General features: G+C 35.6%; 5 protein-coding genes and 3 long non-coding RNA genes across 11 annotated transcripts in view; 5 read left to right on the plus strand and 3 right to left on the minus strand.

Annotated features, from left to right (window-relative positions):
- The first annotated feature begins 13 nt into the window (after positions 1-13).
- Positions 14-4,901, plus strand: LOC122523918 (CD9 antigen). Its single transcript, XM_043645901.1, has 4 exons — positions 14-101; positions 2,777-3,088; positions 3,214-3,483; positions 3,583-4,901. Exons 1-4 carry the CDS (start codon positions 36-38, stop codon positions 3,733-3,735), a joined length of 801 nt encoding a protein of 266 aa, XP_043501836.1. The 5' UTR covers positions 14-35; the 3' UTR covers positions 3,736-4,901.
- Positions 4,902-7,517: 2,616 nt separating this feature from the next.
- Positions 7,518-9,886, plus strand: LOC122523921 (phospholipase A2 inhibitor). 2 transcript variants are annotated; one of them, XM_043645906.1, is made up of 5 exons: positions 7,518-7,736; positions 8,339-8,602; positions 8,695-9,011; positions 9,128-9,498; positions 9,592-9,886. In XM_043645906.1, the coding sequence occupies exons 2-5, from the start codon at positions 8,339-8,341 to the stop codon at positions 9,828-9,830; spliced, it is 1,191 nt and encodes a 396-aa protein (XP_043501841.1). In that variant the 5' UTR covers positions 7,518-7,736; the 3' UTR covers positions 9,831-9,886. The 2 variants fall into 2 exon arrangements, with proteins under 2 accessions (XP_043501841.1, XP_043501840.1); XM_043645905.1 differs by lacking the exon at positions 7,518-7,736 and adding an exon at positions 7,992-8,083.
- A 383-nt stretch (positions 9,887-10,269) lies between these two features.
- Positions 10,270-11,808, minus strand: LOC122523920 (serine--tRNA synthetase-like protein Slimp). Its single transcript, XM_043645904.1, has one exon. It carries the CDS (start codon positions 11,718-11,720, stop codon positions 10,284-10,286), a length of 1,437 nt encoding a protein of 478 aa, XP_043501839.1. The 5' UTR covers positions 11,721-11,808; the 3' UTR covers positions 10,270-10,283.
- A 17-nt stretch (positions 11,809-11,825) lies between these two features.
- LOC122523922 (zinc finger protein 593 homolog) lies at positions 11,826-14,777 on the minus strand. Of its 3 annotated transcripts, none has more exons than XM_043645909.1 (4): positions 14,712-14,777; positions 12,354-12,445; positions 12,134-12,234; positions 11,826-12,056 (listed from the first exon to the last, which is right to left on the minus strand). In XM_043645909.1, exons 2-4 carry the CDS (start codon positions 12,441-12,443, stop codon positions 11,831-11,833), a joined length of 417 nt encoding a protein of 138 aa, XP_043501844.1. In that variant the 5' UTR covers positions 12,444-12,445; positions 14,712-14,777; the 3' UTR covers positions 11,826-11,830. The 3 variants fall into 3 exon arrangements, with proteins under 3 accessions (XP_043501844.1, XP_043501842.1, XP_043501843.1); XM_043645907.1 differs by lacking the exon at positions 14,712-14,777 and adding an exon at positions 14,228-14,313; XM_043645908.1 differs by lacking the exon at positions 14,712-14,777 and adding an exon at positions 14,224-14,302.
- The window catches only part of LOC122523923 (AT-rich interactive domain-containing protein 2), a 30,546-nt gene continuing 21,766 nt past the window's right edge, over positions 14,474-23,253 (plus strand). The window contains exons 1-2 of the mRNA XM_043645910.1: positions 14,474-15,947; positions 17,303-17,396. Of these exons, the coding sequence (XP_043501845.1) occupies positions 15,856-15,947; positions 17,303-17,396 (186 nt within the window). The 5' untranslated portion in view covers positions 14,474-15,855. The remainder of the gene's footprint in view (positions 15,948-17,302; positions 17,397-23,253) is intronic.
- Positions 18,640-19,677, plus strand: LOC122523926. The gene is made up of 3 exons (XR_006305409.1): positions 18,640-18,806; positions 18,986-19,196; positions 19,365-19,677. It is a non-coding gene; the product is annotated as an uncharacterized LOC122523926 (long non-coding RNA).
- Positions 20,945-21,934, minus strand: LOC122523924. Its single transcript, XR_006305408.1, has 2 exons — positions 21,789-21,934; positions 20,945-21,646 (listed from the first exon to the last, which is right to left on the minus strand). It is a non-coding gene; the product is annotated as an uncharacterized LOC122523924 (long non-coding RNA).
- On the plus strand, positions 22,357-23,080 carry LOC122523928. The gene is made up of 2 exons (XR_006305411.1): positions 22,357-22,852; positions 22,995-23,080. It is a non-coding gene; the product is annotated as an uncharacterized LOC122523928 (long non-coding RNA).

A 23,253-nucleotide genomic window follows, 5' to 3' on the forward strand; every position in this document is an offset into this window, starting at 1 on the left:
GAAGGGAAGGAAAAGAAAAAAGGAAACAATAAAACATGGTGCTCCCCAAGTGTTACGGATTTGTTAAGTACGCCCTCGTGTTGATGAATCTCGGCTTTTGGGTGAGTTTATTTTGGTCTTCCCCTTTCAGATTCACTTTTACATTCGACCAATGAGAAGACTCTCCTCTAATATCTCTAAACTTCATCTTAATACAATTTACGAATGTTCTAAGGGATTAACTACGAATGGTAGAACATATTTCTACTAAAAAACACATTAATCATAAACAACGAAGTCTTAAATGCAATGGAAGAATGCATGAACTTTATCATTTGCTTTTACACTCGATAATTTATTTAACCTTTCATCTTTCTCTGATTAACTCTTGCCTTGCGATTATTAATCAAATACAATTCAATGTTTGATTATTAAAAATTCAAATAACCACCAAGGATTTCGTATACGATAAGAAAAGAAAAAAGGAAGGAAGGATGTTACTGTTATGTTTTTACTACAATCCGTTCGTTGTTAAACAATTACAGTTTAATAGGATCAATCAAAATAATGTTTTGAATATGAGTAGTAAAGTATCACGGATGGTAATACATCAAACATTCTCTTCACGAGCATATGGATGATACACGCATGTGTGTATGTACACATAACACAACTATAAATGCTAATATTCTGTATATCACATTGCATTAACTCTCGTACTAAACAGTTTTCTCTTTCGCTATAATATTTTTTACGAATGCATTATTCGGTATCAAGAAACGTATTTCCGTTTTACACGGAACATGCAACATTCCAAAAAGGACATCTGTCCTTAAATACGATATATTTCCTATCTACAATACACACATACTTTCATTTATCTCTAACTCAAATATCGTAACGCAGTATCTTCCCAGTAAAAACGTATACGTGCATTCTTACACGCAAAAGAGACTCTTTGCAACCTTTTCACACCATCGAATTCTTTTTTCTTTTCCTACGTTTTTTTTTTTCTTCTCTGGCTTTGTATAAAATAAAAAAAGAAAATTATAATAACGACACCACGACCGACGAAGAGTTAGCGTTGAAAAGGGCAAGCGCAAAATGCTCGCACACAGTTATGGGGAACACTATTGATCGGATTTATCGATAAAGAGAAAGAGATTGTCGATTAAATTTATAGTCAGGGGTCGTTTACGTTGTTGCTTATAACAGGGAGTGGCTAAGCTTCATTACACAAGAGAAAAAAAGCAAAGCTTTGGAAGGTATAAAAGAAGAAGAAGAAGAAGAAAAATAAAAATAAACAACAACAAAACAATAACAACAATAATAATAATAATAATAATAATACATCATGTATTACAAAGTAAAAAGGGGAGTAAAAGGAAAAAACGAGTCGTCGAGCATACACACAGCACCACCACCACCATCACCACCACCATTACCAAACACGAGTATTATCCTCCTTCCGTTATTTTTTCATTTTAAAAAGAGCTTTGACTCAAACGCAGACCCCAACATCTGTTTCTCTTTCTTTTTTCCTTTCAAAGGTTCCCTTGGTTGGACAAAAGCAGTCAATTGGGCTCTTGGTTCAGAGAATTCCATGTTAGAGTCAGGTTTCAAGTCACGTACTTAATTCTAACGAAAATTGTTGGTTCCTCTAATGTCTAAGATTTGATTTTAAATATTTCGATGTTATTGGCATTAAAAAGTAAATTTAAAAAAAATATATATATATATAGAAAAAGATAAGGATTACGTTACAATTGTGCATAATGATTAATCGAAATCGTCATCGTTTTAAATGCCAAGAATACAGGTCGTGAGTCATTGCCAATAATCGTTTAACAATAAAAATGACGAATAAGATGAAAATTGAGTGGAAGAAATATAAATAACATGACACCAAAATTTGAGACAAAGTTTTATAATCGTTCGTATAATATATTTAATATAATAATCTCATGTTTATTATATATCATAGTGGGCCTTTTATTTCTTCGTTACGTTACTGCAATTCTATCTCCCGGCAGGAGCAGCAATTCTAGCACAGCTTTATCGATTGCATCTGGGGCTCTCTCTCTCGAATATACTTATTTTGCAACTTTAATCTTATCTTCTTGTTTTACTTCTTAGTATTATTTTTTTCTTTTAAATTCGCTTGAAGAAAATCTGAGAAGACTATCCTGATATTTTCTTTCTTCCTTTCTTCAGAGGCTACTCATAAAAGACTCTAACTATTTTTTTTGATACCTCTAGATTTCGCCCATTCGAAATCTTTATTTATAAACATAAACACGTTTTAAATATAGGCTTATAGTCATTCAACGAACATGGTACACCAGCAGCCTACGCGATTAACCCACTTTCTTGATAGCTTAGGAAGCATTGAAGTATGACATAGATAACTAGAGGAATGTCGTATATGCTTAGCATAATAAATCTTATTCATTAGATATATTCATTGAATCATTACAAAGTTTCAACTTATTTTTATTGCACTCGGGAAGAGGGGTGGGTGGGGATGATTTTTCATGGTCAAAGCAAATGAAAGAATATTATTATTAGGATGCAACAAATGTCTTTGAGTTTATGAAATCTTGTTTTTTTTTTGTCTATTTCAATTCCAAATGTTCTCTCATCGATAAAAATATACGAATGAAACATCTAAATTTAAAAACACAAGTTGTAATCGTCCCTTGCATAAATATTTTTCGTATGATAGTCTTTGGGTGGGAATTTGAAAAAAGAAATATCATTTGATTTATATTATCGTTGGTCTTTTCGATTGTCCCAGGCGGTTGGATTAACAGCAGTGGTCCTGTCGATATGGATGTTATTCGATCACAATTTTCTCGTGTCCGTGACACAAGAACAGCACAATTTCAAAGCAGGCCTTTACATCTTGCTAGTAGCTGGACTCGTCATGCTCGTGGTAGCCTTTCTTGGATGTTGCGGAGCCTTTCGTGAGTCCCAATGTATGCTAGTTGGCTTTTTCAGTTGTCTATTGGTCGTAATAGTCGCACAAATTGCTGCTGGAGTTTGGCTCTATACAAATAGCGATCGTCTCGAAGAACTCGTCAAATTATCCGTCGTCAACACCGTTAAGGTAATTTCTATATTTATTTTGTTGTTGTTGTTGTTCTATCTTTTAAAATGCACACCCCCTTCCCCTCCCTCCACATATTTGATATTTTCTTTCTTTTATTGATTGCATAATTTGATTTGTTTTAGAACGAATATGGAGTAGTGGATTTTCGTACTCAAACAGTGGACGCCTTTCAATCGGGTCTTGGATGTTGTGGTGCAACCGGACCAGCTGATTGGGCTGGCAGTAAATACGCCAAATACGATTCTTCCATTGCTCTTTCCTTAACGGTTTCGAAATCCGACAACGTGTACAAAGTACCGAAATCCTGTTGCACGGATAGGGACAGCGTAGCTTGCAATATTGCTCGCAATTTTAAATTAGGAGATGTCGTTAGCCCTGCTATTTATAACGAGGTAACTTAGATTCACCTTGGTCAAAAATTCTAATGAATGGAATATTCAATCAATATATAATAGAGTATCAATTGATGATTTGTTATTTATGATTTTCAGGGATGCATAGACAAATTGGTGAATGCGTTGAAGAGTCAAAGTTGTATCGTTATTGGAATTGCTATAGGTGTTGGTATATTTGAACTTCTTGGTTTGATATTCGCCTTGATTTTATGCTGCGCAAATGGCTCATCGGACAGATACAAAGCTTAAATCAAACCACGATCTCTATTGGGGTCCCTCTTATATTCGTCCAATTTGCAGCATATAATATTCAACCGAAGCTATAACCGATTTCGTTGTTCTACTTTTGTGCCAAGATTTCTATCATTTTCTCGTTCTATAAAAAATCGTATCATCCTAACGTACAAGGAATTAACATTATGAGGATGGGGGATGATAAAATAATATTAATAATATAATTCAAAGAAATCGGTTATTCAATTTTTGCAATGGCACAATGTCGACGATTTTTATATTCATATGTTGCACAAAACGTCTCCGTTTTTTATTTAAGGAAAATTTAATATTACGATTTTATTCGTAATTCGTATATTTCACATATCTGCTGATTTATTATTTTTTTTTTTTTTTGAGGGGGGATTTTCTTTTCTGTTTTTGTAACAACTTCAACGGTGTAATTATTTACAATTATTACCTATAATGAAGGTATAATATTTAAAAGTATGAGTTGAAAACGACTGAAACCGATTCAAATCTCAATCGCACTGAATCTCCGAATTTAATTTAGTTTTACTTTACTTTGTGTGATTTATTAAAATCGCAGATTTTTATTACATATATATATATATATACACAAATGTATAAATATTATATATATATTTTGATAAATGTTCAAGATTAAATAGAGAAATCATTTATGTCATGTAACGTTTAGAAGTACCTAACGCATCGTATGCTTTTCTTTTTTCCAGGCCAAAGTAATAGACCAAAAAAAAGATTGGTATCGATTTTAATATACACACACACACATATATATATATATAAATAAATAAATATATATATATACGTATATACACAGGATGAAAAGATTTTTCTGGTCAAACATCATCCAGCTGATGATGCGCGAAAATGAAAAGAAAAAAATGTAATTATCCTTAAATATTCATAGGGATAGGTAGCTAATAACGAAAGGGTTCAGTGATTTATGTTCAGATAAAAATTTTTTGTTTGTGTTTTCTTATTTTAGTACATAAAATATATTGACACTGTTTTTGGTCGGAAAAATCTTAATACACCCTGTAAAAATATATATTTCTCAAAGGAGTTTATAGACAATGTGGGCCGTTGCGTAAATCAAAGATATTGACAGATATTATTTATTGTTAAAATAAAATAAACAAGAATAAGAATAGAAAGAAAGAGAGAGAGAGAGAGTTTAAGCAAGAATCATAAATAAAAGGTTTACTGACTTGGTGATTAACATGGTACAAATATCAAGGAAGTATTCTCAATTATCTTGTAACGTATGATGTTTGTATATGTGTATGAGAGTGTGTGCGCGTATGTATGTGCGAGCGATTGTGTGCATTTCAAATCAAAATATAGGCATAGTGTGTAACACCCACAGAGTCTAGTCCAACAGAGGGTTTATAATTGTAAATTCTTAAACAATTATATCTCGAAAAGGAAAAATGAAGAAAAGGAAAATCATCTTTCGCTTTTGATTGCATTAATTTTTTTATTTCTTTTTTTTTTCTTACTTATCACGCCTCACTCTCCAGCATCTCGTGTTAGATGCATTATTAATTAACTAATTAATTATTAAAGCTAAGAAACGTATTTTTCTCCACGATTGTATATTTAAAAAAAAAAAAAGAAAAAAGACAATACCAAAAAAAAAGAAACAAAACAAAATGTGAAAGAAAAAAAAATAATCGATCTTCTTCTACTCTTATTATAAATTCGTCGTCGTCTTCAACAAAGATAAAATATAATATCATTTTAATTGTTAAGAACGTTTTAATTTATACTTTTTATGAAATATTTTGTTCAAAGAACGTATTTAAGTTAAGGAACAAGAACAACGTGTACTATAGAACAAAACAACAAAATGAAATTTAATATACTACTAATATACAATATTATCATATATGATATATCACAAAAATAAGAGATATAAAAAAAAAAGGAAAGAAATAATTCATTTGCGTATTCGAACATCCTTACAATTTTCCAATCTAAAACTAACAATAAGTTACACGTGTATATGCACCTCATTCATGAATTAATTAATATCATAATTAATTCATTATACATCCTGCCAATACTCGTGACTCTATTCCTGTTACTTATAAGTTTCAATAAAATAATTTCATTATATATTTCTCAGCATAAGCACATATTATAAATGCATAAATCATAAACGATATAAAAAAAGAAAGATATTAATTGCTTATACATAATTGAAAAAGAATGTTAAATTCAAGTAAGGAAATAATCGTAATTACATTGACGAGCAGCTAAAATCATAATCATTGTTAATAAAAATGATAAATATAATATATATATATATATGAAGATTTTCTTCGTTTTGCGTTTATTTTACTCGAATGATAATATATTTCAAGATAAATGTATATGGGTAAATATAAATATATTATATATACATATAATATGTATGTTTACACTGTTTATATTTATAATTATTTTTTTGTATATGAATATATTTAATATATTTAATATATTTTTCGGAGTTAATAATATATTGAATATAATTTACGTATCTTACGTTACGTTATCCTTTGTACAAATTTTTACAAACAACCACACGAGGAATCTTCACGTATATTCGTTTGTACGTATACAGGGTGAGATATAAGTTGCTTTCCATGAACTATTTATTTGTTTGTATTTTTATATATTATCTACATTTATTCGCATAAATTGTTCAAATTAGTGTTCATTATACTCAATATGCAACTCACTGACAATTAGTTCAGTTATTAATTTACATATGGCACTTGAAGTTTTTAAATAACCGGTTCTATCAACCGTTCTAACTGATTTCAAATTTTGTGGATTGCTTGTGGAGGAAAGCAATTGTTGTCTCACCCTGTATAGATGTATACAGGGTGTCCCATTTGGTAGGAACTTTGGGTAGGAAATTCTTGAAATAACTGTGCAGATAATAATCTTTCTCAGGTAAAAAGGGATCAACGAAGTATTCTTATGCTATGATCAACGAAACACCAATCCGTTTATCATTTCTTAGTTTTGTAGTAACATTTTTAAATTTGAGCATTTAAGATCCCACATACGTTTGTACAAAATTTTTGTTTTATTTTTATTTATAAAATAATACAAAATGGTAAAATTTTGCTGAAAAATGGACACCCTTTAAACATGCTTACCTGTATGACTCATATAGTGACACGTGTGTATGTACATATAAGGAACTATACGAGTCTGCGTCGAATAAATTCCGTTTACACACCTGCTCTTCTTTGAACAAATTCAACTCATCTATAATCATTTCTTTTTTTTTTTTTTCAAATTAATTATTAATTTTTATCTAACAAGAAGGAAGGTTTTTCTTTTCTTTTTTAAGAAAAAAGACAAGGATTATTTTTACCGAAGGATATTTTAAAAAGTACAAGGAAAAAGAAGAATAAAAAAATTATAAAAATATATCTTTACTCGTGTCGGATCCACCTTTTTAACACACCTGAAAATTGTTCGTTCTTATTTATGCGTTACGGCATAGCGATTAGAAGTTACTTTGAATGATAAAGAAACCTAAAAATAAATATATTGAAAGAAACAAAAGGTATACAACAATAGTTACGTTTTATTAGAATGTAGGGGTTTAGTTTGATGAATACAAAAAAAAAAAAAAGAAAGAAAGAAACTAACTTGTATCGTAACACCCGCAGGGAAATAATATTTGATGTATTTTTTTGTAGGAATATGAGAAAAGAAAAATAAGAAGTGAAAGAGAAGAAAGAAATAAAAGAAGCTCCATTTATAGTAGGTAGGCGTTTGGTGAGCGTTTTAGGTGGGGGTAAGCGGATAGGTGGGCGTTCAGTGGGCCCACACAGGTGCGGTCGGACCCAACTACGGGTTCAGCAATGGTACGTGCCGTGTCACGTTGTGTTACATCTCTTGGAATACAGTTTAACTGGTCTTCCCTCAATCTTCTTCCATCTTCTTACGCGTAACGTTTTTAGTCGACCCAGATAACTCTCAGCCAAGTAAGTTTCTTTTTCATTCTTTCTTTCCTATCTTTTTTTTCTTTGTTTGTTTCTTTCTTTCTCTTCCGTTAGTTCCACGAATACTTTCTTCTTCTTGTTCTTCTTGTTCTTCTACTACCGGTACCATTCCAGAAGTTCTAAGAGAGAAAGAGAAACGTTCTTTCTCCTATCTCATCAGGTCAACTAATCGTGTAAATAAGAAACGTGTGATAAGGATGCATTGCAAAATGATATTAAGATACTCGCGATTGATCTAGTATTGTTTTATATTAAACGATGAAGACGTTTTGAAACATACAGTGATTGCCGATCGTTGAAAAATAATACATCAGTTACGTGAGTAATGCGTAAGTGTGGTCCACTTATTCTTTTTTTTCATATTCCTATTGTTTTATAATTTATCGACGCGAACAATAATTCAAAGGCTTCTTGCTTCTGCATTCTGCTTACTTTGTTCATTGCTTTTCTTCATAATATTATTACTATTATTATTATTTATTAATTTTTCTTTAATGAGTACTCGCAATAATACTTTACTTTCTTTTCTTTTCTTTTTTCTTTTTTTTAAGCAACGTTTTTAATAAACTATTATATTTTTTAAGATGAAGATGAAGACCTTGTGCGTAGCAATTGTTATATTACTATCGATGACGATCAGAACTCGGGCAGAAGTCGATTGCAACGATCCCAACTGGCATAATCTTGAGACCAACGAAAGTTCGGTACATAATTGCGGTGATGCTTTTAAAAATCTTTGCCGTTGTTCAAGGATGTGTTACGACGGTCATCACCAATACGTCGTCAATTGTTCGAATACAGGATTTACCGATACAACACCATTGGAACATCTTCCTAATGCTACTCAGGTCTTTCTGATTTTGATTTTATATATCTAATTGTATAGGATTATTGATCTATTTATTAATTGTTTTATTTTTTACAATAACTTTTCTTACAGGTGTTAATATTTACGGGTAACGATCTGAAATTATTACCATGGAACATATTCGGCACGTTTGACAGATTACCTAATTTAAAAGTCATTGATATGTCCAACAATGGCATCCAAGAAATATGTGGAAAAGCTTATCACCACGTTAAACGTGTGGAACGTCTTATTCTTGATTTCAATGAACTTTCATTGGATCCTGGTAAAAGTCATCCGAGAGTTTTCTCTAATTTCGTATCACTTTTAGAGTTGCATTTAACTGATGCTTTTGAGGATGGTCAACCGAGAGATTTAGCTGAGACTCTTCACGATATATTCGTTAATAGGTAGAAATATTTTCACTCTTAACATTTCTTTTCTCTCTCTCTCTCTTTCTCCTCGTTATTTTGCTTTTTTTATTTCATTGTAAAACAAAGACTAAAAGCAAACCTTGTCTCCTCAGCAATCTAACTCAACTAATGAAATTGCATTTGGAGCAAAATGAGATATCAGAGTTCAAGGATCCAAACGTTTTCTGTGATCTACCAAATCTTTTAGATTTACATTTAGGAGATAACGCATTGACGGGATTGCATTTCAATCTGTCGTGTCTTCATAAGTTACGTTTCTTGGATCTTCAGAGAAATAAATTTACTAAAATCTTGGATTCCGATATTCGTACTATGGAATCTGTTGTTAAACAGAATCAATCGTTCACCGTGGATTTCTCGAAAAATCCATTGACGTGTTCCTGCAGACTTAATCCATTTATCGAATGGATGAACAAGACCAAAGTTTTTGTAAGAAATAAGAGCAGCTTGCAATGTGTGGAAGGTGATTAATAAGATGACCGTTAACATTTATCATATGTGGAATTCATGTTTATACAATTGTGTATTTTTATGTTTTGTTATGTTTTTTTTCCAGATGGGAAACCTAAGAGCATTTATGGGGAGCATCCTTGTCCGTTAGAATTAAGATTATCCAAAACAGGAATTTTGATAGCATTGTATTTCTTTACGTTCCTTTTAGTCGTTTTATTGTGTGCTCTCGTTTACGTGAATCGTATGAAACTACGGATGAAATTTGAACCAATTATTAATTCCGTTAATAAAAGAGTTAGATATAGCACCATAGCAACTGGTGAAACCCGTGAGGATGTATAAGTAAGCTTAAATATAATGGGTAATTGGTTAAAAAATATAATCCTGTTCAAAGGTGATGACTGTTATTCGAAGTATTCAATAACCAATATACCCATTGTATTTTTAATTTCATATTCAAAACTATTACAGAGAGAGAGATAACTTTACAATCATTCATTATTATAATTTTATCGTCGATTAGTTTAAAGAATTTATTTTTAATTCAAAACGTTCATCACGCACAGTATATTACCATTGTTTGTTTTATATATTAATATATAAGCTTTATTAATACGTTAATTCGATGGAAAAACATATATGGTTGACGAACGTATCATTTTATTTCCCTCGACAAGTAATATAACAGGGAAATAAAATTGGAATCATTTTTCGTGTATTAATTTTGTAACTTTAATTACAACGTAGGATATAAGACTAAAGTGTGAATTAATCAAAATGATTTTCTTTGTGGATTTAATTATCCGTGTTTATTGTACGATAATCAGATAATTGTTTAAGAATCTTGGAAGGTATTACAAATTTGTCAGGATTTTCTTCCAACAAACATCCTATTATTCGTGGTACGGAAAGCATCGTACCAGATATAATCGAAGCAAATTCTTTAACTTTATCTGTTGTTTCATATCCTATTAATAATCTCTTACTAAAATATTTTCCATGTAAAGATAGATGGCCAACTTCGATATATTGTTCTAAGAAAGGTGACCATAATTCGATAGACACTCTCATTTTTTCGCACGTTAGTAACTCTGGTGCTGATCGCATAACGACTCTGTAATGATTTGTAATGTTACTATAAAAATCGTTAATAATTTCTAACATCTTATTGAATTCAATTGTGTTCTCCATAGAATCGGTATCCTTTAATATTAAGAATATATTTACAGTTGATGCTTGACCAACGGAAAATAAACCAGATGGCATAGTTTCATTAGAAACTGGTGTATATTGTCTACCAACGGAATAATATTTTATCGGTAAATGATCCAACTTTATTAATTGTTTCGCATGAAGCCCTAACATCGATGATAAACTTGTCCCCCCAACCAAATGCATACGACTGATTATATCCATTACAGGTTCGTCATCATTTTCTAATATAAATGTATCCGCAGGATTCTCGTGATTTAAACCAGAAGCTTCTATTAAAACGCTACGACAGAAATCTGATCCTGTTATTCTCATTACGTTATTATCAGTAAGCATTTTTCCAGCAAAATGTAATAACTCAAATTCAAATAAGGCTGCATCTTTTAACAAATAATAATTCATCGGATCTTTGTATTGAATTAGATCAAGCGTTTCCCCTATCTCGATATGATTCTTTTTATTATTCTCCAATATCAATGGTTTTCCAACGTTTTGCAATATCAGTGGCGTTGACGGTGGTGTTCTCTCATCTAATTTATTAGGTAATTTTAATAATTTTTCTATAATAGTTTCATCCAAATCCCATTGGATCTCCTTGACATTTTTCATATCTTGTTTAATCATTTTAACTTGCAAACGTAACTTGACCAATTCTTGTTCGTCAAGGGAAGTCTTTTCCGTTTTGTTCAACAACGACATTATCATCATTGAGATCTCTTGTTTTCTATACTCTAAAGTTAGATACTTCGTTTCAATAGATTTATAAAAGTCCCATGCCTTTTTCATTTCTATTACATCCATGTTAAGCTTACGCAATTGAATTTCTTTTTGCAATCCATCTATATCATCAAAACGTTCATCGAAATCCAAATAAGGCAAAACAAATGCGCAAATTTTGTTTGCGTTCCTACCAGAAACGTGCAACGTTGATACATACTTTCTACACGATTTATAGAAAATATCTTTTAAGAAACCATGATTTAAATTAACAATACGTTGTATTAATAATTTGCTTGCCATTATAAACAAAATATATTTATAATCAGTTTAAATCTAACGTAATTTTCCTTTTAAATGAATGTTTTATGATCATTAGGATCATATAGAAAATATTAATCTATATTATAAATTTAAGTATCCATTTTTATTAACTTAGCTTTTGGTATTGCTCCAGTTTCATTATCTTTAATCAAAGTTTCTATTTTTCTTTTTTGCGGTGCTACGTAACTTCCTTTTCCAGCAGCCCTTTCAGAATCCTCGATTGTGTAGGGTTCTAATTCGAGAGCTTTTAATCTACGTTTATGTACCTTCGTTGTAAAATGACTTTGCAATGCAGTTTTATCTATAAAATATTTCCTGCAAGAAAATTATAAATAGGATTTATTTGCATTAGATTATTTTCATTTGCAAAGTAAATTCTTAACCTAACTTACGCGCAATGGATGCAATAATGTTGTCCACTTCCTGGTTTGTCCAAATCCACTTCTTGATTTAACAATTGTTTCACATTTTCTTCTTTTAAATCTACGTCAATCTAGAATAAATAATAACTTAATTGCACGATTAAAAGAATTAAATTTTAAATCAACGTAGAGAAAAAATAAACGAAGAAAAGACACGTGCTCGTTAAGGTTATGTATCAAATATTATTACCTCGTCTAAATCTTTAGTTCTTCTTTTAGTTCTCCAACCTTTTTTCAAATGTGTATCTCCTCGGTGATATTTCTTACGTTTGTACGTCATTTCTGTTGTTAATTAAAATATTTAACTTATGAAGGAGATTAAAGAATAAGTTCATTCCAATTCACAATTGGTTTGTTAATATTTTCGTAGATACAGGTTAAGATAAAAAACGATACTGCGGTAACTACGGTTAGAAATTCATTTATTACTTCATGTTACATTCGATTGCAATATATTAAATTAATATTAAAATTAATAGGGTTAAATAATATATTTTTAAACAATCTTTGAAATATTAAAAATTAAATTTTATTTAATATGTTCTTCCACAATTTAATTATAGATTAGACTTGCACAATCGAAGGGGATAATATTTAAAAAGTCGCGGACAATTATCGATCTTTTATCGATAAGCACTCGATATACATCGACCAATAAAAAACGATCATAAGAACGATCCAATAGGATCGCTTCCGAGAATAGGAAACCGAGCAATAGGAAAGAACTTTAATAACGCGCCAATCGCAGCTAAATCTCTCGCGATTATAAAAAAAAGGCGAGTTCACAGGGGTTGTAGATGGCGTTGGGGTGGCTAAGTAAAGTGGCTCCTCTAGTGGCGTTCTTTAACGTTAATTCAAACGGTGCGCCGCTCCTCAGAGGGGGGCCCCATCCATTTTGAAAGTAAAAATACTGCGTGAGCCGGGATTTTCCTGCTAGGTCTTGAGCGACCAGCGAAAAAAGGCGGTACACGTCGCGGAAGTATCCCAACGGTGACCGATATATGTCGAGTGGTGTCACGAATTCACCGAAATGACGCGAAGACGTTCCGCGTAGCAGTGTGGTACGAGAGCAAAGCACTGAGGGTGGCGAAATAGGAGGATCAGGAGGAGGGGGAGGAGGAGAGGAGAAGGTGGCAAAGAGTCGCGCGCGCGACAGCTACACGACTGGCTTTGAGGAAGAGAGAGCGCGAGAAAGAGCGAGAACGTGAGCGTGCAAGAGAGGGGGGTAGAGAGAGGTGTGTCGAAACGTGCTGAGCCGTGCGGTGTGCGTGCGGTGCAGCGAGATAGAGTGCAGTGCAGTGCGGTGCAGTGCAGTGCGGTGCTGTACGTGCATCGCGCGACGTCGTCGTCGTCGTCGTCGTCGTCGCTGCCGTCACCGCCGCCGTCGTTGTCGTCGTCGTCGTTGTTGTCGTCGTCGTCGTAGTGTCGTCGTATCACCGACGAGGCTACGTCGAGAGTGAGAGAAAGACGGATAAAGGGAGAGCGCGAGGACAAGGGGAAGAGGGGGTGAGAGAGAGGATCCGGAGGGGTCGCGAGGGAGAAGAAGGAGGTTGGTAGGTGGGAGGAGGAGGAGAAGGAGGAGGAGGTGGAGGTGAAACAGAAGGGCGAGGGGGAGAGCAACCGTACGGGGAAATCGGCCGTGGCTTCGCCAATGGATGCCAGGCAGAACGGGACGCCATTTTGATATACGGGCGCACGTCAAGCGCCGTTCGTAACGCGCCGCTACGCAGGGGAAACGCGCTCTGGGAGTCGGTTCGCGTAGGAGCGCGCGACAAAATAGTTGCCGCTTCTTTTCGTTAGCCCGATTCTCGAAGCTGCTGGTTTGGCCTTTGAGAGAGAGAGCTTGTTGTTGTAATACTGTTGGGCAGTTATCGTTGTACCTTGGCGCCGTAGTCGCGTCTTAAACGTGAACAGGAATAACGTGGTGTGTGGATAGAGAGAGCCGCGAGGCAAACGTTCTCTCTTTTTCTTTCTGTCTGTCTGTTTCTATCTATCTTTCTATCTATCTATCTGTCCATCTCGGTTTGTCGTTTGGTGTTGCCATAGGAAGTAATACGTACGTACATTTGCAGCCGCCGTGTTGGTCTCTCTAAGTAGTTTGGTTCTCTGTTGTGAGTGGTGGTGTTGTTGGTGCGGTGCGTTGCGTTGCGCTGCGCTGTGCTGCGCTACGGTGCGCCGCGACGAGCTACGGAGAGAGAGTGGTGTGCGTCGTGGCGCGACGACGAATCTTAAACGTTCGCCTTAACTTGACAAGTGACAGGTGAATCGATCCGCGCGGCCGCCAACGAGCGACGACGAGTCGCGTCGTCGTTGATCGCGCGGGGTGCCTTTCTGTGCCCCGCGAGAAAGGGATCGGAGGGAGAACGCCAAAGAGAAGACTATCAAGAAGGGAGGGAGAAAGAAGGAAGGAAAGAAAGAAAGAACGAACGAACGAACGAACGAACGAAAGAAAGAAAGGGAGAGAGAGAGAGAGAGAGTACACAGTGCGCTGTGAAAACGCGTTGTATATTACATTAGGAGAGAGAGAAAGAAAAGACGTGCTGCTCACCGTAAAGTAGTAGTAACGTCTCTCCTCGAGCAGCAGATTGCAATAAACTCGCGCGCGCTTCGTTCCTTCTTTCGAATCGGCACGCGGTGCTAAACTACTACTCTATTACTATTACTACTACTACACTACCCTACTACTATTACTATTACTACTACTACTACTACTACTACTCTCTCTCACACTGGTATCCACGGTGGCTAGAAACGTCTCCACCCACCGTATTTTCCCCACGCCTGTGATCAGTCCGGTGCCCCGGAGAGTACGCGTCTCTCGTATAAGCACCCGGGGAGAAAAACCGCTGTCAGCATCATACCATCGTGGTCAAAGTCGTTCCTGCGAGACATCATCTTCGTTGTGTCATCATCATCATCATTATCATCATTGTCGTCGTAAAAGTCGTTAATTGCAGTTGCAGTTCGTTGAGACCATTGTTGTCGTCCATCGTCGTCCGTTCCTTTTTTCCTTGGTTCGCGCCTTTCGCGCGCGTTCTTCGGACACGGAACGGACAAGAGAGAAGAAGGGGACACAAGAAGAAGACGGAAGAGGGAAAAAGAAGAAAGAACGAAGGAACGTAGGAGAGAGAAAGAGAGAGAGAGAGAAAGGCCACCGGCCGACACTCCGGGGGCCAGGACAAGACGACCCGATGTTGTCGGGAACGGGTCGCGACCCCGTGTCGACCCGTGGTCGTCCTCGTCGTCTCACCACTACCACCACCACCAACACCAACGACAACGTCCTTGTCCTCATCGACAGTACCATTATCATCTCTACTACTACTACTACTACTACTGATCATCCTCGTCACCTACGCTACCGTCCCCGTCGTCGCCAGCTCTTTGGATTTCTACCACCAAGAGCAACAACTGCGATACCAGCAACACCACCGTCACCACCCTCGCCAGCAGCAACAGACACCACGAACCCAGGACAATCGTCTTCGCGTAAATGTGCTCCCATGCGCGCCCATCCGAACCTCCTTTTTACTACTCTACCCTTTTTTTGCTGCTATCCGGTAACCCTACCTGCTGCCCCATCATTGTTGTTGTTGTTGTTGTTGTTACTACTGCTCTAATTATTACGGAGTGCAATCCGATCATCATCACGACAGAGAAACGATTCTTACACCGTCCTCGTATCCGTGATCATGGCCAAGATCCTCGACAAGGATCCCGTCACCTACGAGAGGGAGAGGGAAAACTTTATGAAGGAACTCCGGCATTTTCACGAAACCAGAGGGTAATTATTTATTTATTTATTTATTTCGATTTACTTTAATCCGTTCTTTTCTTTTCTTTATAATTTCCCCTTCTATTCTTATTCTTCTTTCTTTCTTTCTTTCTCTCTCTCACTTGCATTTTGGATGTCTCATACTTGAACCTCACTTCACGTCGTCGCCGTTTCCCGGTCACTTACCTCGTTCCTCTCGTTCTTCCTTCCACTTTCTTTTTATTTATTTTCTTTCTTTTTTTTCTGTGTTCTCTCTTACGTATCAGTGTCTTTTTACTTTTATTTTGGTCGTTTTATTATAACGAATTCTCGATTATGCGTGAGATAATATATCGTATACGATTAATCGAATGGAAAGATGTAAAGAAAATTTGAGGTTATGTGCGACAATTTTCAAATTTTCTCTAATCATATCATGCACGTGAGTGTGTGTGTGTGTGTGTGTCTATCTATCGTATATATTTCTTTTGTTTACTTTCCTTCCCATCTCATCGTGGATAATTTTTTGTTTCGATAATCCTTTATTAACTTTTTTATTCTCGATAAAATAAAAAAAAAACGAACTCATCTCTCGTGCACTAATTCATCGAACGATCTTTTGTAATTTTTCTTTGAAAATATTTCTAACCTCTCAATTTTTTAACGTTTCGAAATTGTTTACGCTTGAAGTTGAGCGCGATCGGTAGTTCGTTTTAATTTCGATAGTTTTTATATTATCGATCTTTTCTTCGATTTATTCAACAAACGACGGTTAAGATTTCATTATTAGTGCGCGTTTTAAATATTTGATAAACTTATGATTATTTTTAAATAAAAATTGTACGGTGAATAAATAATGATTTAATAATACGCATGATTATTATAAACGTTGAAATATAAATGCCTTTGGCGTTTCTCGAATAAGCAATTCGAATTTGTTCTCGCGTTGAAAAGGTTAAGTAGATTGTTCGATTGTGACTTTGTGTTGGAAAAAGGTTCTTCTTACTTTCAAGAAAAACTTTCTTCTCGTAATTAAGATCGCACAAGAAAAAAAGAAAAAAAGAAAAAAGAAAAACGAAGTAAAGGAAAAATAAAAAATAAAAAGAGAATTTCTTTGGACAAATCTAATAACGTTCTAAGAAAGTAGTCTCGTCAGATTTACAAATGAACGTTCTTGCGGAAATGTAGGTCACCTTCTATGCAGATTTCTTTTTATTTATAAGATAAAAAAAGAAAATCATCATCATCATAATAATAATAATAATAATAATAATAATAATAATAATACATTGAAGTTATAATATATCTTATCTTATATGAATTTGTTTATTACCATTGTAATATATTAAAACAATGCTAATCTTTTTGTTATGTTGCAATTTCAGGACTCCATTTCGAAAGTCTCCAAAAATCAGTGGGAAGGAGATAGATCTGTATTTATTATACGTTGTTGTTACCGCCCGTGGTGGATGGATAAAAGTGAGTCCATTTTTAATTATAATAATAATAATTCATTTTAATAAAACATAATTAAACAAATGAAAATACTAATAATAATAATAACAACAGTTAGGTACAAAAGTATAATTACAAGAAAAATATTTCTTCTCCAATTTATTTGCCAACTGTATACGTTGTACTGTTAAAACATTTGAAAAAAAAAAACAAAAACCAAAAAAAATGAACTACGAAGATTTGGATGTATTGAAAGAAGGTATCTTTTATTAAATCTATGCATCATTATAATGGTATCGCTTGTTAGCATCGTTTCTGATGTATTCTCAATGGGTGGAGATACAAGTCCTTTGAGATTTTCTTTCATCTTTTCAAAGGTACTTCCTTATAGGAAAGATTCTTTCTTCTTCTTCTTTTTTTTCTTTTTTCATTCTTTCTTTAGATTGATAAGATTTAACTTTAGAAGGAATTATTTTGTGCGTTACGATACAAAACCATATGTTGTACAATGATGGCGTTTTGTGTAAGGCATAAGCACTTATAGTTCATGGATAATTATCGACCGTAGAAGTTTCTCACTTCTTCTCTTACGCAGTGAACGTATTAAAACGTGCAGTATGTTGCATATACATACATATACATAGATATACATATATATATATATACCACCATATCATCAAGAAGAAGAAGAGAAGATCATCACCCGCATGCAAACCTAACGAACACGTTCCTGGTGCACGTTCCTTGCAAATAGGATGACAAAATGATATTACTGAAGCAAGACTGGGTATTTCTGTTAAATATCTCATAGCTGTTAGTGACCTCGTTAATATCCAAGTACTCTACTCCAACAATATTTGACAATAAAGTGATAAAGAATAATCTTTTAGGTTATAATTGTAATGAGAAGAATATGGTACTCCAGGAATTAAGAATATAACCTTAAAAAAATATTCATAATAAAAAGATATTAATCTTTTGATAAAGGATTAGAGAATGATGAATGTTGTCAATTGGATTGGGAGTATCATCTAAATCATAACATTAGCAGAATGCGGAAACAACATAGGGTCAAGGTCGGCTGCGAAGGGGTAGAGTACGGAATGGAAGATAGACCATGAGGCAAAGGTGGGAAGGAGGTCTATAGAAGAGAAAGAGAAGGGGAAAGAGAGAAAGCTAGAACGAGAGAGAGAGAGAATATCGTGAGAAGAAGAGAAGCAGGAGAGAAGGCAATGTTGGTGGTAGTGGTGATGGTGGTGGGTAGTGGTGGTGGTACACTAGTGGTGGTTGGGGGCGGGGGCGGAGGAGGAAGAGAAGGAGGAGGAGGAGGATATAGAGGCAGTGGTGCACGAAGGCTTCCCCTCAACAAGTGTGATCGAGTCGAAGCTCTCACTATATCCTATAAATTCAAAGTGGACTCTACTCTCTTATCCGGTATTAGGTTTGCTCTCCTTATCTTCAAATTTACTTCTTAATCATATACTTTGAATTTATACTTTCAAAGTTGTCTCTTTGTTAGCAGGGAGTCATACTGGATGAAAATTTGGATCATTTTTTTTTTCTTGTTTATCTTTCATATAAAATATTAATTATTCGTTTTGATTTTCTTTTAGTTAAGAAGTGCAAAGTGAAAGTAAAGTGTGCGTGTACGATTAGCGCAATCGAGTTTTGCAAGATGATATTATTCAAACGATACGACTGTTATGTCTCTATCATATCAGTGGTCTGATGGTGACATAATTAAAATATATCCATAAGATCGTTAATTCGATGAAGTCACGCTTGGGATAATTATGATTAGTAATTTTAGAGGCTAGCACGCACGTAATTATGGTCGTTCTAAACGAACCTATGCATTATTTTCTGTTTCTTTTTTTTTTTCTCTTGTTGTATGCTTTTAATAAGGTAGATTATTTTAAAAGCTTTCACGCGTATACTGCGAGCTTCGTGAAATCAACTTTAAATGTACTTATATTACATATTCTATTGCAGTTCCATGTGCTGAGTTTTCTTCAATATTGCTACTTATTATTATATATTTATCGTAATTTAGTATAATCACCGAATCTGAAGTTAGAAAATTAAGAAAACAAAAAGGAAATCTAACAAAAATCAAAGAGAATAACTTTGTTATGGAGTGGATAACAATTTAAAAGATACTAGACAGTCAATTGGAAATGAAGGCATCATCAATGTTGGGCGTTAAAGAGAAATTGGATAAAATGTTAACGTCTCATAAAAAAACAAAAAGTCGTCCTCTTTCGTAAAAGAGAAACTGTAACTCACTTGCTCAATTCCAAACAAAGCTTAGAATAAAAGAAAAGATAATAAGAAGCAATAAGATATGATACTTTTAATAACGAAGTATAGAAAGAAAATACACAGGTAGAAAAAGTTGTGTTATGGAAATATGATTTGCACATGAAAGAAGTGCAAGAAAGAACATAAAGAAAAGGGGGGGGAGGAGGAGAAGGAGGAGGGGGGAGGAAGAAAAAGGCACGACAGTGATGTAGGCCTAAAAGGAGGGTATAAGTGTGACTCGTTCAAGGGCAAGAAGATAGTCTGGGACTGTTGAAGGAGGAGAAGTCGCGCATCAAATCGTGCCGCGCACCCATAGTGTAGAGTAGTCTGGCATTGGTCTGGCTGTCGTAGGCGAGTGCGTGCAGTACGCGAGGAATCTGCCGCGAAGTCAGTCGGTAATGCTGAGTCAGTCAGGTGCCGCGGCATCGGCGCCTTACATCGTTGTCGTCCCTCCTTGATTCACTCTCGTGGCCGTGGGACACGCTTGGTGCGATCGAGTGAGGAGGTACTTGGCACGAACCAAATGGGAGAAAGAGAAAGAAAGAGAGAGAGAGAGAGAAATCGGTTGGTTGGTTGGTTGGTTGGATGGATGGTTGGCTGGTTGGTTGGCTGGTTCGTTGGTTCGTTCCCCGGTGGTGGTGAGGACACGGTCGATATGGCAACGCCGCGCCCTACCACACATATAGCAGCTTAAGAGTTGGTGCCGGCGGCGGCGCCGCCACCCGTTCGAGCTATGCCAAGCGATACGGCAACACCGCGTCTCTCCCAGGCGAGGGAGAGCAGCCCCCCTTGCGTTTGTTCTGCTTCACTCCTGGTTCAACCGAGGAAGGAGACCGACCAAGCGACCAAGCGACCGACCGACCTCACACCATCCCGCGCACTCCTCACACATGGCCTAACAGCCGCCGCCACCGCTGCCGCTGCCGTGCGGATACCGAAGCAGACGGAAAGATTCCCGGTTGCCCGCTTTTGCTCGTCCCACGCATGCGCTCTCTATCGGCATACCTCCCTTCTCTTCTGTCTCTCTTTCTCTCTTTTAAACTCTGTCCTTTGCCTAAATTGGCCACCAACTACTACTGTATACTTTGCCGATCTTTTTCTTACCTTACTGCATACACTAATATCTCTCATATCTTCTCTTCCTTTGTTGGCTCAAGATATCACAGGAATTTCCTTTGTATAGGAGAAAGTTATGCTTTGCGGAAGATCGTTAGTTGATTCGAAAGTAGCCGAAGAAAGAAGGAAAGAAAGGAAGGAAGAAAAGATATATATATTGTAGTATATACTATATTACTGAAACTATACTGTATATATTCCTATATCTGATAAGCGAAATGGAAAATTGCGAAACATTATTCTTTAGCTACTACTTCTTGATCACCATTTAGCATCTACTATCATCTAGTTGACGTCTAACGTAGATAAGAATTACATTTCATTTCTATTCGTTAAAATGATCAATTCATTTCTGCCAGCCACTGTTTTTTAGGGGTTCATACATAATGAATGAACAAGTGCTCGATATTATGAAGACCTTCTTCAGTGTATAGGATATCATTGGAGAGAAACACTTTGATCACCGGTCGATGACCATTTCATCTTGGAAAGATTATTTATTCTCTTCGGTAGTCGTAGCAAGACGATACGAGATCATCCCTCCTCCCTCGTTCAGATCATCGCTTTTTGGCGCACCAGCGCGCACGATAATCTCCTCGGACTTTTGCGCACGTACACACACACACACACTTGCATATAGGCAAACTTTACGGTCGAGGTTCGTATTCACTACCGTTTTGTTGCTCATACGATCCGCTCTCCTGAAAATCGTTTCCCTCCTCCTTCTCCTCCTCCTGCTCCCCCCCGTTGGAACCCTCCTTCTTTCTCATTTTTATTTTCCTCTCGCCTGTAGGTAAAAGACACCTACTACTTTCATCGCAAATGTCGCGTGTCTGAGTGGTCGTGGCACTGAACGACTGAGAGAGGTAGAAGAAAGACGAAATAGAGAGATATACTAACCGTGAGAGAAAAAGAGACAGAGATAGGAATAAGAAAAGGAGAGGGAGGGATACGGCGGGGGGAGGAGGAAACGGCGAAGGAGCAGAGAGGAGTACTTACAAGAAATACCGCACACGATGTTGCCGTACTTAAGACACCAAGACACCGGACAACTTCCGAGAGTGGGACTCTTGTGGTAGTTCAACTCGGCAACGTCGCTATGCCAAGATAAGTAGAAATGGCCTGTCTGTGGTGTATCGTTTATGCCTCAGTATAAGAGGACAGACTCACACCGTTAGTCGAAAAAAGAACCGAGGACTCTGGTAGATGAAAGACAACTGCCAAGGAAACCATACCACCACACCATTATCATCATCATCATCATCATCATCACTATCATCATCATACACCGACTCTGCGAACTGACATTGATTATTGTGCGATCAGCTATGGAAATTTTCCCTCCTATTGTCTTACTTCTCATGTGTCATACTTTTCACGGTTATCTTGCCTGAAGTTTGATCATTGTACCATCAATTTTTACTCTTTGCATTTCGATTTATGCAAATAAGGATAATGGGATGATATCATTCTGATGAAATGAACATTTTGTTATCGTCGTTTTTCTTTCATGTAGTTTTTTAAAACTAAATGAGAATTTGTTTCTTGGCTGCTTCTGCAAATGATGCTCTTTCAAATTAATTCGTGGATGAAGAACTTCATTATCTCTGAAGTTCTCCTTCTCTGTTAGTTTGTTCAGTGGTTCATCGTTACCGGGGATAATCTGCAATGGCAACGGAAATGAACGTCCGTTGTTTGTTTTACTACACTGCACACAACGTTTGAACAATATGGTACCCGCATGTGTTGTGTTGGCACAAGTTTTCTTCTCTCTATTGATGTCAATGTAATATTACTGTAGGAGACACTGCTCGAACGTTTTAAATGAAATCGTGGTTTCAATTTTTATCAGAAGTTAACCAATATCTTAGCTATGTTTTTGTCGGTGGACACGAGAATGTACTTTTTGAGACTATAGCCATTCAACAAGTTGCTGCGCGACATCAAACATCAGAATGTTTCTTAAGAAATCCTGTAACAATTGAATAAAATCAATCAATGGCCCTTAACTTTTATCAAAGGATTATCGATACAATTAATTAAAAGAAAGAAAAAAGAAAAAGGTAAACAAAGCACAAGAGTATTTATGACTATAAAAAAACATTCTCAATCGATTCACTGTGTCGTCAACACAAACTTCAAATCATAAATCAAAGACAAATCATATTCCACAAGTAATTAACATTGAATCGTCTTTTTTTTTAGGAACAAACTTTCAATACCCAAAGACAAGATGGTTTGTTTAATGATATCTAAATGTAGTGAATGGATTAAAGAACACCCCAACACAGCAACATTCATTTAAATCATAGATATCTAAAAACAAAAGACCTCGTTGAAAGTAAAAACACCACAACATATCCTCCTAGAAAATACCTTAGATCGTCAGATGATGAAGTTGATGAAGTTGATAAAGTTGATGAAGTTTTGATGAAGTTTTGATGAACTACTACTACTACTACTA

This window comes from Polistes fuscatus, unplaced genomic scaffold, assembly GCF_010416935.1.
Source record: "Polistes fuscatus isolate 324 unplaced genomic scaffold, CU_Pfus_HIC Scaffold7, whole genome shotgun sequence".
Lineage (NCBI taxonomy): Eukaryota > Metazoa > Arthropoda > Insecta > Hymenoptera > Vespidae > Polistes > Polistes fuscatus.

Bases quoted from the DNA above. Each gene is read 5' to 3' on its own strand.
- LOC122523918 (XM_043645901.1), top strand. From the start codon at position 36: ATGGTGCTCCCCAAGTGTTACGGATTTGTTAAGTACGCCCTCGTGTTG. The intron at 102-2,776 runs GTGAGTTTATTT...CGATTGTCCCAG, and splicing joins TGATGAATCTCGGCTTTTGG to GCGGTTGGATTAACAGCAGT. The intron at 3,484-3,582 runs GTAACTTAGATT...TATGATTTTCAG, and splicing joins GCCCTGCTATTTATAACGAG to GGATGCATAGACAAATTGGT.
- LOC122523921 (XM_043645906.1), top strand. From the start codon at position 8,339: ATGAAGATGAAGACCTTGTGCGTAGCAATTGTTATATTACTATCGATG. The intron at 9,012-9,127 runs GTAGAAATATTT...TTGTCTCCTCAG, and splicing joins CACGATATATTCGTTAATAG to CAATCTAACTCAACTAATGA. The intron at 9,499-9,591 runs GTGATTAATAAG...TTTTTTTTCCAG, and splicing joins CAGCTTGCAATGTGTGGAAG to ATGGGAAACCTAAGAGCATT.
- LOC122523920 (XM_043645904.1), bottom strand. From the start codon at position 11,720: ATGGCAAGCAAATTATTAATACAACGTATTGTTAATTTAAATCATGGT.
- LOC122523922 (XM_043645909.1), bottom strand. From the start codon at position 12,443: ATGACGTACAAACGTAAGAAATATCACCGAGGAGATACACATTTGAAA. The intron at 12,235-12,353 runs GTAATAATATTT...TATTTATTCTAG, and splicing joins GAACTAAAGATTTAGACGAG to ATTGACGTAGATTTAAAAGA. The intron at 12,057-12,133 runs GTAAGTTAGGTT...ATTTTCTTGCAG, and splicing joins CATTATTGCATCCATTGCGC to GAAATATTTTATAGATAAAA.